Raw genomic sequence first — 17,952 nt, 5'->3', positions numbered from 1 at the left:
GGTGCAGAGGTAGAGCACACACCTAGCGTTCTTGAAGCCCTGGCTCTGATACCAGCCCTGAAGGGAGGGAAAAGAGATGGGTATGGTGGCACATGCCTGTGATTCCGGCACCCTCAGCTATGTAGAGGCCAGCCTGGTTTTCAGGAGAATCTCGGAATGAGCAAATGAAAAACTAAAAGTTGTGCCCGGCGGTGGTGGCACACGCCTTTAATCCCAGCACTCGGGAGGCAGAGACAGGCCGATCTCTGTGAGTCGAGGTCAGCCTGGTCAACAAAGCGAATTCTAGGACATCCAGGGCTACACAGAGAAAGACTGACTTGAAAAACCAAACCAAAGTAAAAGTGAGCTGCTTTCTGCGTCTTTCCTGATATTCAGCGCTGGACCTGAGACTTAGGGCTAAGACTGCTCGTTCAGTGGTTTGGAGCATTCCATAGGGTCTTCTTGTGCATGAAACCTATTTGTCATTACTAATATGCAAGAGAGTGAGACAACCCAGTCTTCAACTCTGAGCGGAGGATCGTGTCCTAGAGATATTAGCAGTTAGGACCAAATCCTGGGTCCTGGCAACAGTAAGAAAGCAGGCTAAAAAAAAAAAAAAAAAAAAGGCTCAGTCACCTGTCTTCAACCAGCCACTTAAACAGACCAGAAGCAGTGCAAAGCAGTAAAGAGAGATTGCACCAATGTGTCATGTCGGGAAGAGGAACAAAGAGATTCCATGATACCTCCCACCAAGTCCATCTTGGGGCCTGATGCTTAGGATGAAACAGAAGGCAGCAGATCTGCATAACTAGCTGGTCCCAGCTGAGGTGTGGCCCTGGCCACCTTCACTGTCTTGGTTTCAGTCTCTCTTGCCAGGTGGTGTGACAAGTTGTCAGGAGTGTGTGAACTCTCTTTCAGGGAGACAAGTTCCTCCTCTGGCTAGCACCAGGCTCCAGCCACTGCCTTCCTTTTGCCAACCTGAGAGACTCCTGGGGAAATTTTAATTTCTTGGGAACCGTTATTTCAACGAGCCCCCCTTCCCCATCCCCCCCAAACTGCTTGTGAAGGTCAGCCACAGATTCCTACAAGCTCTCCCCTGGGCTGTTGAGCAAGGTCTGGGGTCACTGGTTCTTGAAGAGCAAGGCTGATTTGGGGGAGTGTTGGGAAGACTCCACCACAGCGGGGTTAAAAGCTCCTTTAAGAAAGAACACGTTGTGGTCTTGCTGTGATCTAACTCCTTGGAGTTCCCTCAGCTTCCCTTTGGAAGCTCAGCCAAGCAGGGTCCTAGGCATGCCCCGTGACCTTGCCAGAGTCTTCGATTTCATCAGAGATGAAGGACTTGACTATTGATGGATGCTGGTCTGACTGGCGTCAGGGGTCTGAGGATGGACTCTCTTTCTAGGCTAAAAGTCAAAAATCACTGTCTCCCACAATGTCTGGGACTTCATGTGTAGGCCTAAAGGTCTAAAGATGCTGGATTCCAGCTGAGGATATTTGATCACTGTACTTACTGTCCAAAACTTGATGACCCGAGTTAGAATCTCTAGAACCCACATAAAGGCCAGAAATAGCAGCAGAAATGTCTGTATTGTACCCCAAAATCATAGCATACCCCAACTGAGAGCTAGGAGGTAGAGACTCACCTGATGTAGGCCAGGCAGCCCACAAAGTGAGGAGCAGAAGATATCCAGCCACAGACAAGAAGGCTGTCCCACACACGACACAGCATGCTTTCTCGTTCACTCGCATTTGGGCTCACAATACACATGCACCCATACACTCACATACACATACATTTACACACACACAAACATACACATCTTTACACACACATACACTCACACACACATGCACCCATACACTCACATACACATACATTTACACACACATACACATCTGCACACACACCCATACATATACCCACACATGCCTGCACACATATACATGCATACACACACACCCATACATGACCACAAACATATACATGCATGTACCACACAGCCATACACACATGTACCCATACACTCACATATGCCCACCACCCGTGTACACAAACACACATACATGCCATACACGCATGCTCACACACATCCATACACTCACTCACACACAATGCTAGTTTAGAGGAATTAGCTCCATCCTTAGGTAATGGAGGCATTTCCAACTCCCGGGGTGTTTTGAGTGGGGAAGGGAGAGAGATCCAGGTGTGGCTGCTGAAGGCACCTATTTCCCTGAGGGAAGAGGGGGAAGTGGGGACATGACCCATCCCTGGGAACCAAGATGGCATTGCTCTGGTGGGCCCAGTCTGGGTTATACATGGTGAAGCTGTAATCTCAGTACTTTTGAGGTAAACAGGAGAATCAGGGCCAGCCTCAGTAACATAGCAAGGTGGAGGCGAGCCTGAGCTACATGAGATCCTGTCTGGAAACAAAAGCAGTCACATTGTTTCACTCACCTGTTAATAAGATGTTAGTGACTCCCTGTGTGTGTGGATAGAAACTAAGCTCCCTGCTCTTTACAGAGGCCCCAGGGAGCTGGCCTGTCTCTACTCTGACCCACCAGAGGCTGCCCCACCCCACCCCCATCTGCTGTGCTCTAGGCGTGGTGACCTTGAGACCTTTCATCTGCTTCCCCTTCAGTAGCTGTCACTTTCCGCCACATCCTCAGGACTCCCCTGTTTTTTGTGGCCCCTTTCCCCGTACCATCTCCAGTGTCATTGACTCCAGAGCATTTACAAATCTGAAGTTCTCATTTTTCTGTCTGTCTTCCCTAAAATGTTACCAGGCTTGTGTGTGTGTGCACGTGTGAAGGGGGTGTCTCTCTGGGCCTGCACAGTAAAAATCCCCACAAGTGTTGGATCAAACTTGGGGAGTCTGATCCCAAGTAGAATTTTGTTTGTTTTTGATATTGTTTTTGTTTTGGTTTTTTCCAGACAGGTTTTCCTGTGTAGCCCTGGCTGTCCTAAAACTCACTCTGTAGACCAGGCTGGCCTCAAACTCAGAGATTCTCCTGCCTCTGCCTCCTGAGTGCTGGAATTAAAGGTGTGTGCCACCCCCACCCAGCTCCAAGAAGTTTATTTTAGACATATTTAAGCACAGCACAATTTGGTGATGATTAACTTGATCCCATGTGCACAATAAGGCTTGAGACATGGCATCACAACTCTATGCCAGGTACATTGCCATCTCCCATAAAGGTTCTATAGATTGACAAGCTCACCATAAGGGTCTAGGGGAGGACCAGGTGTAGTCTTGGCCATACAGATATTGTAAAGGTCACCGGGCTATTAACTGTGTCTGCTCCCAGCCTTCTGGGCAGATAACAGATCGTATGCATCTCTCCCTTTGAATGTTTAACATTCCTGGGTCACCTGTGCCTCCCACACAGGCTGAGTGTCCTGAGTCAGAGAATGGCATACAGTGTGTACTCAGTAAAATGTTTGCGAGGTATGCAAGATGGCTCATCAGGTGAAGGTTCTTGCTGCCAAGATTGATGTCCTGATGTCTGTCCGTGTGGAAGGAAAGGACCAACTCCTGTAAATTGTTCTCACACACACGCACACGCACACGCACACACACACGTCCCTCTCTGCGTTTGTTGACTGAATGAGTAAGCAAATGAATAAATGATAGGCAACTCAGAGGCTTTTATTGGAAAATCTTTAATTTAGCATATCACCCTCCATTGCTGCAAACCAGAAAACAGGACAGGAAGGAAGAGGACTATAGGAGGCAGTAGGAGTAGCACCTCTAATTTTGTGCTGTGAGCTGCACAATATAGGACCAGGGGACATTAGTTATGGCCTCCAGGTGTTAACCTCTGCCTGGGCATTCTTCCATGCCTGGCGCACTGTGATCTTCACTTTGAAGGGGTCTATCAAAAAGACCACGTTGGCGTTACCCTTCAGGCAGGGCGGCTGCTCATCATCTGGGACATCGAGGTCAAACCTCTGCAGCAGGTGAGCCATAAAGAGGAAGAGCTCCTGGCGGGCCAGAACCTCTCCGATGCAGGAGCGGGCTCCAGCTCCAAAGGGCAGGTAGCTTAATGAGGGTGTGATAAGATGGCTTCCCGTTGGGTCTAGGAAGCGCTCTGGAGACAGAGGGAAGCATTAATCAGCCGCCAAGCTTTTGCCCAGGGAAACTTGACCCACTTTTAGGCCATGAGGAAATTAAATATTCAGGAAGGATGGAGAGAGGGCAAGAGGTCTCACCAGGAGAAAATGCCACCATCCAAGGGGAGAGGGACGGGTCTTACTGGGAGACAGGTGCCTGCAGGCTTCCCACAGAAGTAATTTGAAGGGTGAGTTAGTTGGAAAGCCGTGAAGAGTGTGGGGCAGTCTCCCAGAGACTGGAAATGGCCAGAGGCCTAAGGGGATGCAGTCAAGAGTTTTCTAGTAGCAAGTCCAGTGGACAGGAAGGAGTGCTGGCCCAGGGGATCAGAATCTAGGTTGGCCATATGGCCCAGGGGCCAGAATGGGACAGACAGACACTCACCAGGCATGAACCGATCTGGCTGGTCCCATTCCTTCTCACTATGATGCAGTGCCCACAAATTGATGATCACGGGTGTGAACTTGGGGATGCTAAACTCACCAATGCTGACCCAGGCAAAGAGAAGAAAAAGGAATATTGTCTTCCTCTTCCTGCTCAGCCCCAAGTCTCCACTGGGGGAAAGAACCCTCTAGGCCTTCATTCTTATTCACTCCTTTCCCTCAGCTTCCGGCTTCTGCCAGGATTGCACCTGGATCCAGCCTTATCCATTCAATAAGCACTTGCCTGTCAACCTTACATTTGTGCTTGTCAACACATGGGTGTGCCTCGGAAGCTGGTGTGCGTGCGTGAGTGTGAGTGTGTGAGAGTGTGTGAGTGTGCGTGCGTGCATGAGTGTGCGTGAGGTGAGTGTGTGAGTGTGTGCGTGCATGAGTGTGCATGTGTGTGAGTGTGTGTGCGTGCATGAGTGTGCGTGAGAGTGAGTGTGTGTGAATGTGTGCGTGCATGAGTGTGTGTGAGTGTGAGTGTGTGTGAGTGTAGCATATGCACAACAGCTGTCTGATGCACCCTGTCCTTCAGCCCAGACTCATTCATGTCTCCTAGGGCAACTGGAAGTTTGGAGGGAAGCCGGATGGAGCTGCAGCTTAGTCAGTGGAGGTAGGGGAGGCAGAGGCAGTGGTTACAATGGCTAGGGTCAGTAGTCACCATTTGATTATAGGTTTATCAGCAGCTAAGGGCAGATGAGACATGGATAGGGACAAAATGGGCTGGCTAGAGGCTGCATCCTAGGCTGTGTCTTGGAAAGAAAGGCATACCTTAGGTCACTGAGTGTCTTGGAAAGAAAGGCATATCTTAGGTCACTGAGTGTCTTGGAAAGAAAGGCATACCTCATGTCACTGTTTGCCCTGTGGGGGATGAGCATGGGGGCCACAGGCCTGATACGAAGCACTTCTCGGATAGTGGCCTCCAGCATTAGGAGGTGATTCCGGTCGTTGAAAGTTGGCGTGCGACTGAAACCTATATTCTGGTCGATCTCCTTTTGGATCTTCTTCTTCACCTGAGGGCAGAACAAGGTCCTGTGAACAGGTTGTTCAAGTCTGAGAGAGATGTGGGCTTAGCAGAACCCAGTGGTCACACTCAGAACAGCCCAGACAGATCCCATCCAGTGATGGTTCTGCAGCCCAAGCCTTGTTTCTAGAAGATGCAGCAACATTAACCCAGGGTCAGAGTTAACCACTGCTTGTGTGAGAGGTCGAGCTGAATTGCCTATACAGAAGTCTCAGGCATTGCACCCCCAGCCCCCAAATGGGGCTGGTCAGATTCTATAGGAAGACAAGGATGAGGGGACACTCACTTCAGGATTATGCAGCAGAAAAGCAATAATCCAACTCAACACAGAGGCGGTGGTTTCTATGCCAGCGCCAAAGATGTCTGCTATTGTGGCAAGGATATGCATGTCTGAAAATGCATTTGAACCCTGGCCTTCACTGGTGTTGTTGTTGTCCGCATTTGTCTTGGCTTGTATTAGAAGGTCCATCAAGCTGGAGATGGAGTCACTGTTGAATTTCTCCTGGAGTGAGAAACAGTGAGAGATGACAATGAGGAGGAAGCCCCACCTCCAGCATCCCCTCCAGCATCCCCACCAGCATCCCCGCCAGCATCCCCTCCACACTCGTCTTAGACTAGAGACAGCAAGATTCCTCGGACTTGATAGTGGGGAGGGGAACCTGTGAGTTTGTAGAGGTACTGAGAGCCCTGGGTCCTCTTTTGTGTCCCTTCTAAGAACTTCTTCAATTTCTCACCTTCCCACTCCCATTCATTAATAAATCAGTTTCCAGTGGTAGCCTATAGAATGTGCCAAGCCCCTACCAGGCTCTGGAGAGCTTAAAATATCCAAAACGCACCCAGGCCTGCTCTCAAGACACCTGACGTTTGCCTCCGCCCTCTCTCTTACCTTGCATTTTTCTAATATTCCACTTAGAACTTCATCTCGAATTTTAACATTTTTCTTTATCATGTCCATAGTTTTATTGGGAAAAATCTGGAAACAGAAGGAAATGTCAAATCCATCTATCCAGCTCGGAGAATTCTTCCAGAGGCAGATCTTAGCTTTCTCTTTAAGAAAGTCCCCACGCCAGCCTGGACGTTCAACCAGGAAGACAAGGTGACAACAGAATGATATCACCATGACCAAAAAGGAAAACTTGTAACAACGGAGGACAGGGTGGCCTCCTCGGCCCCTCCCCATTCAGTTCAACCCTAAGCCCTGGAAAGGAAGTGAGTGCCTTCCCTTTCCCATAGGACAGAGGAGACTGAGGATAGTTCCTCAACCGGGTTCAGCCTGAGCCTGTTTTTCTCATCTGTACAAAGAAGACAATTTGCCATACCTCCAGGGGTAACCCACTGATTAACACAGATGCTTACTGTTGGCACATTGCAATTGAAGAATACGGGAGCCATGAATACTAAGATCAGGATTTAAAAAGGAGACCCAGCAAGGCATCATAGTACACACTTATAATCTTCGTACTTGAGACTTGGGGGTAGGAGGGTCAAGATTTCAAGGTCATTCTCAGTTACACAGGCATTTCGAGAATAGTCTGGGCTATGTGAGAGCCTGCCTTGAAGGTACAAACGCCAGTGAAATGTCTGCCATTTCAAGAGGCAGAGCAGACAAAGATGACTGCTGGGTGAATTGGGTGAGAAGGATGGTCTTGGAGGGTGAAGGTACTGGGGACACTGTCCCAGAGGGGTCTGGAAGTGGAGAGGTGTGGCTTCATTCTCACCGTCAACCAAGGGAATATGTCCACCAGATGATCGTTGCCCAGGCTGTTCAGGATGCCTTCTGTAAAGCTCTTAATGGTGGCCAGTATCGGATCCCTGTTCTCATAAGAGATGCCGAAGCAGATGATACAGATGATGTTGGTTATTGAGTTGAAGATAGGTTCGGAAAGATCTATGGACTCCTCATTGTGGGTGAGCAGGAAGTCACACAACGAGCTGGCTTTCTGACATACTGAGGAGAGAGGGAATGCTGAATGGAGGATTTGATCAACCAATGGCACCTCTCTAGCAGGGTCCGCTTGTCCAGGAATGGGCATAGAGACCATGTGGCCACTGGGTGGCAGCAGCCGCTCAGAAACGGTTGGACCCAGTCATCCCGCATCCTTTCCCAGCCCCCCAGCCTTCTATCTGCTCCCCAGCCCAAGGGTTAGCATCTCACTCACTGATCTTCTCTAGTTTCTGGTTACCGTCCCTGAACAGGGCAAAGCTGCTGAGCGCCAGCTTCCGGTGCAGCTGCCAGGAGCCACCAGAGTCAGCGAAGGCGATGCCTTTTCCTTGGTCCGACAAGAGACCTAGAGTCACCTTTGGAGAGCAGGCAGGGCTGTGAGAATTATGAGGCGACCCCCGGAACTCTCGGGCTTCTCCCTCTACCTGCAGTGCTGACCTGTGGGCTGTAACCTCCCTGCTCCACGCTTGAGAGGATGGCCCTAAATTCCTCCTTACAAGTTCCGTGAAAGGCAGTACAGCGAGGAGACAGATGAACCCCAAGTTTGAATGAAAGAGCTCTGGGATTCAGTGCACTAGTAGGGTGCCCTTGTGCTTCGAGTTCTGACCAGGAGAGGCAGCTATGGGTGGGCTAAGCCAGCCGTGCCTGTCCTGGGAACAGGGAGACCATAGGCTTCCCTATCTTCCCTGCTCCTGCTAAAGCCACAGAATCTATGCTGCTTCTTTCTCTTTCCACTTCTGGCATGAGCACCCAGCCTCAATCCCTCATCTGAAGATAGCACATGTTTTATCCTCCTGGGTTGGACTTAAGCTTGGGCTATCTCCTCTGAAAGTTACCCCAAAAGCACAAGGGCTCCAAGTCTCCCTCTTACATCCCTGACCCTCCAAGCCCTACCTGCCAGTCTCTTTTATTCTTTTGCTTTTGAGAGGAGCCCAAAATCTAGGGGAGCCTGGTAATGGGGCAGACCACTCTGGCTGACTCACCCAGGGAAAATTAATCAATTTTGGCCTGCTCAAAGCTGAGGCCAGTTGTGTTTTATTGGGGTGTTCAGGGGAACACTTGCAGCAGGGTCATGGGAGCATGGGTGGTGGTTGTAGGGTTACTACAATGAGGTCAGAGGTCTTCAGATACTACTGTATGTCCCTGTTCCCTGTCCTCCTATCTGTGAGCCAAAGCCACATGGCCAGGGAAACTGTAATGTTAGCTCCCCCACCCCAAGAGGCCAGCTACTTCTCCCAGCATCGTCCTGTGCAGGATGCAATCACTGTCCCCTGTTAACAGTCACACTGAGGGGGAACTTCAGCTCTAGGTCTGGGCTATGGCCATTGTCAGAACGTTCAAGAATGGTTATTATATAATCGAGGGGAGGGTGAGTGGAGCAAGAGTCCCCTAACCCTGCAGGTCCCTGCATCACCGTGATGGACAGGCCATCGAGAGGTCTCTCTTTAATTCCTCCTTCCCAGTTTAGAGGTTGGGGATCTGAGGGAGCAGCCCCACTAGTCTGGTTTTGGAAAAATTAAGAACTGTACAATCCCAGGGGCTGAGGAGGAGGAGGGCAGGTATTACTTACCATGTGGGGCCGACCAGAGAATTCTTTTCCTTTCTTGACAAGCACTTCCTTGGCCAACTGATATTGGCCGATGATCACTGTCGTTGTGGAACCCAGACGAAGAGAATAGATGGGACCATATTTTTCCTGCAGCTTGAAGAAGTTGACATGCGGATGGCCATGTCTGGGGATAAACGGCAGGCTGCCCACAAGCGGCAGGAATGGGAGGCTCTTGGGCGACTTGGCACCACACGTCTTTGACTTGGACCAAAAGAAATAGGCCAGGGTGAGCAGCAGGAGAGCCACAAGTTCCCACATGGCAATCAGCAGATGGCCCGCTGCGGAGCGGAGAAGCTGCAGCAGCTCCGGTGAGGAAGGGCTTTTAAAAGGCATCCCTGGTCGTCACCTTGAAGTGGTGTTATCTCTTGGCCTGTAAAAGTTTATCCTGGGACAGATCCAAGCCTAGAGTCCTCACCTAGAAAAGGGAGAGAAGTGTGAATGGGGCCTCCTCAAGGGCTGGCTCAACTTCAGGGTGAACCCCTAGGGGAGGGGCAGGTTAAGGAGCAGATAGTGGGTCATCTCCTTGGGGCTTCTGCCTGACGGAACATCCCAGAGGCAAATGGTATCAGAATGAGATCAAGGTTTCAGAGCCTGCATGCCGGTATGTTAAAAGTGCTTCACGGATAGTGATTCATGTCGTCAGGTTGCAGCAAACCAAACCCGTCACAGATACTTATGTCTTACTATTTAATAGTCGAGTCGAATGACATCTTCAGAGGTCAGTCTGCATAAGGTCCCACAAGACTGGTGGCAAGAACCCAGATGCCCCAGGTTTGATGGCTGCTCAGGAAGGCAGAGCATCAGCTCAAGAGCCATTTCAGGTTTCTGTTCAAATCTAGCAAGGTCACTTTTTAGCTATGTAGTCTTGAGTGGGTTACTTAACCTTTTATGGGAAAATAATTTTATTACGTGACTATATATAAAACATAAAATGCATCATTTAAAAGACTGAGGGCTCGTGAGAGGGCTCAGCAGCTTTTCTAGAAGACCCAGCTTTGATTCCCAGAATACACATGGCAGCTCACATTTTATAACTCTGTTTCCAGGATCTGACGCCCTCTTTTGGCCTCTGCAGGCACCAGACACACACATGGTATGCATACATACATGCAGGTAAAACACTCATGCATACAAAATTGTCGCACCTGCTGTGTGGCCTGCATCCGAGAATGTAGCGAGGTGGTCGGGATAGATGACACAGAGACCGGTCGGTTGCTTTAAGAAAACTTTATCTTCCCAAGTCAGCTTAGGAGGAGACCCCAGTCCGCTTAGCAGAGCTCTCAGGAGAAGTCCCTGGTGAAATCTCTGGAGAAGTCTCTCTAAGAAAAAGGAGCTTTCCTTTTTAAGGACTTCTGTCATTCATCTACATACCATTCTTTCCTCCTGGCTGGTGGTCTAATCTCGGCCCCAGAATCGGGGAGACACCACAGGAAAACAGGAAGAGGCATCTAGCCGTAGGAGATGTGAAAGGCATGGTATTTTAGTGAGCAAGCCCTTATCTCAGCCCTATGAAGAGCTTTAAAGCACTGAATTGTTTTTAGTAAACATTACACAGATGCCTGCTCCCAGGCCGAAGGGGAAGTGGGTTTCTGCTCAAGGTCTGGTGTCCCCACACAAAATAAAATACCAATTAAAAATTACTTAAAACACCTTAACTAGTATATAAACATAAAACGCAAAATTTCAGAGTAGCGCTTTAATTATTTATTATTTCAAAAGTATTGCATTTGATTTGTTAGCTTGTCATGTGTGTGTGGTTCATTCCTTCCATGCTGAGGGTTCTGGAGGATCAAACAGCAAAGTTTACATTTTAGGAGTATACACCTTGTGCACATTGTTACATAACTATCGATTGATCCCCTTCCAAAACTTACACCACTCTGCTGACACTGAAATCATTACGCAATAACTCTCCAATTCTCCCTCCAGACCCTGGCACCTCTCTACAAACATGCCTACTCCCTGTTTTAGTTTGGTTTCTGTTGCTGTGATAACTAACGACCATGACTAAAAACAACTTGGAGAGCAAAGGATTTACTTGACTAACATATCCCAGGTCACGGTCCATTGAGAGAAGCTCGGGCAGGAGCCTGGAGGCTGGAGTCTTAGGGTAGTGATGCTAACGGGTTTACTCCCCATAGCTTGTTCAGCCTGCATTCATACAACCCAGAATCACTTGTTCAAGGGTGGCTCACACAGTGGGCTGGGTCCTCCCACTTCAATCATTAATCAAGGAAATACTCCTACAGCCTTGCCTATAGGCCCATCTGATAAGGCAACTCGGTGACTGAGATTCTTCTTTTCCAGGTATGTCTAGGTTTGTGTTAAGCTGGCAAAAGCCAACCAATACAGTTGACCCTTTGACTGCTTGACGCACAAACTGTTAAAACGCAACCTTCCCTTCCTGTTGATCCCCCCAGATCTCATATTAATATTAATATCACAAAATAATATAAAACTGATAGAACTTTAAAAGTCCCACAGTCCTTAAAAGCTTTAACATTAAAAAGTTCAAAGTGTGGGGGCTGGAGAGATGGCTCAGTGGTTAAGAGCACTGCCTGCTCTTCCAAAGGTCCTGAGTTCAATTCCCAGCAACCACATGGTGGCTCACAACCATCTGTAATGAGATCTGATACCCTCTTCTGGCCTGTAGGCAGACATGCAGACAGAACATTTTGTACACATAATAAATAAATAAATCTTTAAAAAAAAGTTTAAAGTGTGAATGGAGGTTTCTGTCCAGGCCGGTCCTGCCACCCTTTGGTTCCAAATAAATGCACGTATGTATTGTACTTTTGCCTGCAGAAGCCAGAATAGGTTGCCTGTTTGAGAACCCGCCTTCTATGCTGACTGACATCAGAAATACCCACTCCCTTTGGGCTGTGAATTCTCTGGTAATACTGAATTATTGTTATACAGGTTGAACTAAGGTTTCCAGAAGAAGCTGAGGACTGTGTTTTAAGAAAGTTGTACCAATAAAACCCAAGGTGCCCACTGGGAAGAATATGAATATATCTCAGGGTTGGTCATTAGCATAGCATGCAGGGGCTCCAAATCCCAGCACCCCAAAATAATAAGCTGGGCGTAGTGGCATACACCTTAAATCCCAGCACTCAGGATGCAGAGGCAGGTGTGTCTCTGTGAGTTCAGGGCCAGGGTAGCCACAGGTACACAGTAAGTCCCTTTCTCAAAAAATCATTAACAAAAACAATAGAAAAGTCATATTGAAAATGTAGCTTGGCATGTGAAAGGCCTTGTGTTCTGTCTACAGCACCAAATAAAACAATGGACTAGTTGTAGCCTGTATGATACCTTCTTTAATAACCATCATTTAAGTACACTAACAGTTTTTGTTTGCCTCGCCCGCTGCACAGCCTGTATCCGAGAATGTGGCGAGGGTGTCAGGAATGATGACACAGAGACCAGTCAGTTGTGTTAAGAAAATTTTATGCTCCCCAAGAAGGCTCAAGAGAACTTCCCAAGAAAAGCTTCTGCCATACACACACACACACACACACACACACACACACACACTCTTCCTCCTCCTGACTGGTGGTTATATATACCTGACACCAGAATTGGCAGTAGCAGCAGGGGGTAGGAAGAGGCAGCTAGCCTTTGGAAAGATCAAAGCCAGGGTGTTTCAGTGTGTGTGTGTGGGGGGGGCTTATCGGGAATTTACAGCTCCGGTAAACATTTCTTAGGGCACTGGATTGTTTTCAGTAAACATGTTTTCAGTAAACATTGTCTCACAGCTGCCTGCTCCCAGGCTGATGGAGGAGTGGGTCTCTGGCCAAGGTCTGTTGTTCCCACATTTGTTTCCTGCTTTCTGAGTCTTCCATTTTTTCTGCACTTTTCATGTGTGTCTTGTATAGTTTGTGATAAGCTTCTAGAAGAGCAATGCGTTTTGTTGTCTGGTGAGCTATCTGGCAATCATCTTGGTTTTCGATTCAGGAGTAGAAAACAGCTCCCCCCAATCTGGTCCACCGGCCCAGTCCCAGGCTTTCTGTTTTTTGTTTTTTGTTTTTTTTTTTTTTTGGTTTTTCGAGACAGGGTTTCTCTGTGGCTTTGGAGGCTGTCCTGGAACTCGCTTGGTAGTCCAGGCTGGTCTCGAACTTACAGAGATCCGCCTGCCTCTGCCTCCCGAGTGCTGGGATTAAAGGCGTGCGCCAGGAGGACCGGTCTTTGGTCAAGGGTATACGAGTAGCTGCGCTCCCCTGCTAGAACCTCCAAACAAGCTCCCAGGCTTTCTGTTTTTCCTTCCTTCCTTCCTTCCTTCCTTCCTTCCTTCCTTCCTTCCTTCCTTCCTTCCTTCCTTCCTTCCTTTCTCCTTTTTGGTTTTTCGAGACAGGGTTTCTCTGTATCTTTGGAGGTTGTCCTGGAACTCGCTCTGTGGACTAGGCTGGCCTTGAACTCACAGAGATCCTCGTGCCTCTGCCTCCAGAGTGCTGGGATTAAAGGTCACCGCCTGGTCAGGCTCCTGATTTTTCAACCCTACTGTCGAACTTTGAGCAGCTCATCAGGTCTAGCCAGGGCACCGAGCAGACCCGCCCTTCAAGCCGGTGCTGCCACTTTGTATTTCCACTAAAAGACTGCGACCCCGCTTTCCATGTAAGGGCTCCAGAGCCCACGCATGCAGTCATGATGCTCATGTGTCTCAGAGACATCCCCCCACCACACTTCTTTGGCATCCTCAACACTCACCCTGTCCTTCTAACCTCGCTCGTCACCCAGGCTGTCCTCAAACCTCAGAGCTCAAGCTGTCCTCCAGCCTTCGCCTCCTGAGTCACTGTACTATAGGCAGAGGTGCCTGGCTTTTTCATTAGTTCATTTTCATATTTGAGCAGCAGGCTTGCATTCTTCCTCTCTGTTCTGAATCACCTCAATTGACTTTAGGATCTGTAAAAAACGTGCAGTCAACATTTCCAGACTTACAGTTCAAAGACTGCCCTCCTCCTGGGGGCTGCAGAGATGGTTCAAGAGCGTGGAGTGCCTATTCAGAGGACTGGGTTCGGTTCCCAGCACCCACATGGTGAACTGCTGTTCCCGGGGATCTAATGGTGTCTTCTGACTGTTTTGGGTACACACATGGTGTACGTACCTATATGTAGACAAAGCACTCCTACACATCAAATAAAATAGGTTGAAAAGGACTGCCACTGGGTGGTGGTGGCACATACCTTTTATCCCAGCACTTGGGAAGCAGAGGCAGGCAAATCTCTGAGTTCAAGGCCAGCCTGGTCTACAGAGTGAGTTCCAGAACAGCCAGCACTACACAGAGAAACCCTGCTTAAAAAAAAAAAAAAAAAAGGAGGTGTCAGTCTCCTCTAATCTTAAGCAAATGAAGATCATTAAATTAAATTCAGTCTCCCTCAATGTGTCTGTTGTCAATTACTTTCCTTTGATTCTAAGAGTAAGGAGTTCTTACTTCCTTTCCCAGTCCCAGTCCCTTCTAATAATTTGACAAAATGGAGAGTGTACACTATACTATTTAATCCTTCACAAAAGCCATAACAGAGGTTCCCGCTGTCTTCATGCTCCCTTTACAGTTGAAAAATGGAGGTAGGAGAACTTAACAACGGTCACCAACTAGCTAATGTTGCAGCTGGAATCAACAATATTAAAGCTCTTACCTTGCTCCTCTCTCTTTCCCTTCTTTTTTTCTTCCCTCTTCTTCCTTCTTTCTTCCCCTTTCTTCCTTCTGTCTGCCTCTCTCCCTTCCTTTTGTGTTGTATTTTGTTTATTTTTGGCACTGGGAATTGAACCCAGAACCTTGGCCCTTGTGCATAAAGTACTCTACTACTGAGCTATATTCCTGGAGTTGGAGATCTTAGCTTTTAATCGCCATGCCCTTCTGCTTTTCAAAATATGTGGTGGGTTTTTCTTTATACACACCCTTTGGAACAATTATTTCAATTCCAGGAACTTATCTTGCAGAAGTCATATAGTGTGAATGCAACATCAATTATGTAATCAGTGTTTGCTATTGCCAGCAATACACTTCCCACTAGAAGGAGCTGGAATACAATGCAACCAGAAACAGTGGAAAGAAATACTTAAAACATGTTTTTTGTTTTTGTTTTTTTGTTTTTTGTTTTTTCCAGACAGGGTTTCTTTGTATTATTTTGGAGCCTGTCCTGGAACTCGCTTGGTAGACCAGGCTTGGTCTCGAACTCATAGAGATCCACCTGCCTCTGCCTCCCGAGTGCTGGAATTAAAGGTGTGTGCCACCACCGGCTGGCAATACTTACAAGTTTATATGAAAATATTTCACACACACCCACACTACAAAAATTCAGCCCTCCCCCATATTCTTGAGCCTATTCCTTCACTCTTTTCTCAGACTATTTCATTTGTCAGGCACTTTGGCTTCCCAGACCCTTATTTCCCCAAAGATCGCAAGCAAAAGCCTGCATGGGAGGGCTCCTGGGAAACAGGACTGAGAAGGGAAGCTGTAGGAAAAAGGGACCAGCCAAAGAAGCACACCCTGAGCAGAGCCAAAGAAACACACTCCAGGATACCTTTCCATCTGAGCCGGGTAACACTCAGTATTCTGTGACTCCCGAGTGCCAGAATACCTGTCCCACCTGATTGCCTGAAATGCTTACAGAAGCTTCCTGTTCTCATCTTTAGGGACTCTGATCTTTTATACATCCCTTGAATTCCCCCATGGGGGTTCTCATTTTAGTCAGCAGACACACAACAGAGCAAGTTCAGAAAACTCAGGACAATGGCTCAACACCTCATGTCTCTGAGCCTCTGTCCTGTCCCCACAGCTTCGGCTCCTGTGCTATGTGCCAGGGGTTAGAGCCTCTTCCCATTAGCCGTGACAAGGGTGGTGCCTCAGCAATACATGCTGACACCATAACAGAACTGGTATATAATGCATGGTGATGACAGAGAGGGACTCACCCTCCATGACTCCCAGCCCTCCCAAGGCCTTCCCCAGCTCTTGAGGAACTGTGCTGTGCTCCATCGTGATGGCAGATGCTCCTCTTTGAGCTCATGCTTCTTCCTTTTCCTTTAAACTGACTCAGCTCCCATGTCTTTCGGGGATTTCTGAGGTTGCCACTTGATTCAACTCAGACAAAGCATTCCTTATGTCCTGCTATTACTGAATCCCTTTACCTCGGAGTGTCCTTGGAGTATCCATAAACACTCACCCCTGTTGCTCTAGTTTCTTGTCCTACCAGGTCCCACCACCCTTCTCAGCTCCATATAAGCACATGGATGCCATATTATTAAACTGTTGGCTGATGTCTAGGGCTTCTTATTGGCTAGCTATGTTTTGTTTTTTTGTTTTGTGTTGTTTTTTTCAGAACATGGTTTCTCTGTATTGCTTTGGAGGTTGTCCTGGAACTTGCTTTGTATATCAGACTGGCCTTGAACCCACAGAGATCTGCCTGCCTCTGCCTTCTGAGTGCTGGGATTAAAGGTGTGCGCCACCAACGTCTGGCTAGCTAGCTCTATCTTAATTATTAACCCATAACTACTAATCTATATATTTCTAAATGGCCTTATCGTACCAGAGAATACCTGGCATGTCCTATCCTCCTGGTCCCTCCATGGTGTCTCCTCTTTGTTCTCTCTCTGCCTACATTTCCCAGAATTCTCCTTGTCTCCCAGTCCTGCCTATCTTCCTGCCTCTGTTGGCTATTGGCCAAGCAGTGTTTTATTCATCAGCCAATAAGAGAAACATATATACAGAAGGACATCCCCCATCACATACCTTCCTACATAGCATTAAATAATTATTTTTGATTTTAGGAGAATTGTAATTATCTACTTACTCATTGATCAGGAAATCAGTGGCGGCCATAAGTGCCCTGGAATTTTCTTTAGTTTGTAGACTCTGTTAATCATTGCATCTGTAAGTTGGACTTAGATTGAATCATGTGATTTGTTTTAAAACAAAGATTTATTTATTTTATGTTTATGAGTATTCTATCTGCATGTATACCTTTATGCCAGAAGAGGACATCAGATTCCACTATAGATGGTTGTGAGCCACCATGTGGTTGCTGGGAACTGAACTCAGGTCCTCTGGAAGACCTGAGAACTTAACAGCCTGTGCTCTTAACAGCTGAGCCACCTCTCCGGTCCCACACCATGTGCTTTTAATTAGAATAAAAATCCAGAACCAAACAAAAACAAACCTGGAGCTGGGAAATAACTGGATTTGAGTGGCAAGAAGGAAGAAGCAATTGAAATATGAGCTTGCATCCCTGGAGAGTGGCTCTCTCCTGATCATTTTGTAAAACACAGACAGAGGGTGATTCAAAGTCTGAGCACTCATGGGTTTAGGGTGGTATTTCAACTACCGAGTCCTGGTGCTAGGATTCCAGGAGAGATCATATGTGTGGCAGGGACATGATGCCCCATCTCAGGCATGCATACTGAGAGAGTCCGTACTCAGAATCAAGCTGTGGGGCACCTATGACCTGAGCTGATGAATAGAAACACTGTCTCACCTAAGTCTCTTTAGAAAGAATGTTCTGCAGACTGCTGCAAAGGTGGCCTGAGGTCAGTGTAGGTGGATAAGGGTTTTCCTTCCTGGTGGCACTAATGGTTTTAAGATGTAAATCTTGCTGGGTGGTAGTGGCACACACCTTTAGTCCCAGCACTTGGGAGGCAGAGGCAGGCAGATCTCTGAGCTCGAGGTCAGCCTGGTTTACAGAGTGAGTTCCAGGACATCCAAGGCTACACAGAGAAATCCTGTCTTGAAAAACAAACAAACAAACAAACAAGAAAAAAGAAAGAAAATAAGATTTTTAACTTTTTAGCAAAACAACTTAGAGTTGATATTTTGAGATATATGTATATATGTATACATACATACATACATTGTGTGCTTTCTGGTGGAT

At 47.6% G+C, this 17,952-nt stretch overlaps 1 protein-coding gene across 1 annotated transcript; it reads right to left on the bottom strand.

Annotated features, from left to right (window-relative positions):
* Nucleotides 1-3,628: 3,628 nt before the first annotated feature.
* Cyp17a1 (Steroid 17-alpha-hydroxylase/17,20 lyase) lies at nt 3,629-9,387 on the bottom strand. Its single transcript, NM_001281931.1, is given in 8 exon segments — nt 3,629-4,068; nt 4,473-4,576; nt 5,357-5,526; nt 5,824-6,039; nt 6,424-6,510; nt 7,256-7,485; nt 7,697-7,835; nt 9,050-9,387. Coding segments are annotated over 8 exon segments (1,536 nt in total). The 5' UTR covers nt 9,347-9,387; the 3' UTR covers nt 3,629-3,775.
* Between the last annotated feature and the right edge of the window lie 8,565 nt (nt 9,388-17,952).

This window comes from Mesocricetus auratus, unplaced genomic scaffold, assembly GCF_017639785.1.
Source record: "Mesocricetus auratus isolate SY011 unplaced genomic scaffold, BCM_Maur_2.0 Super-Scaffold_4256, whole genome shotgun sequence".
NCBI lineage: Eukaryota > Metazoa > Chordata > Mammalia > Rodentia > Cricetidae > Mesocricetus > Mesocricetus auratus.
The sequence above is the reverse complement of the archived record's forward strand: the minus strand, read 5'-3'. Positions and strand labels throughout refer to the sequence as shown.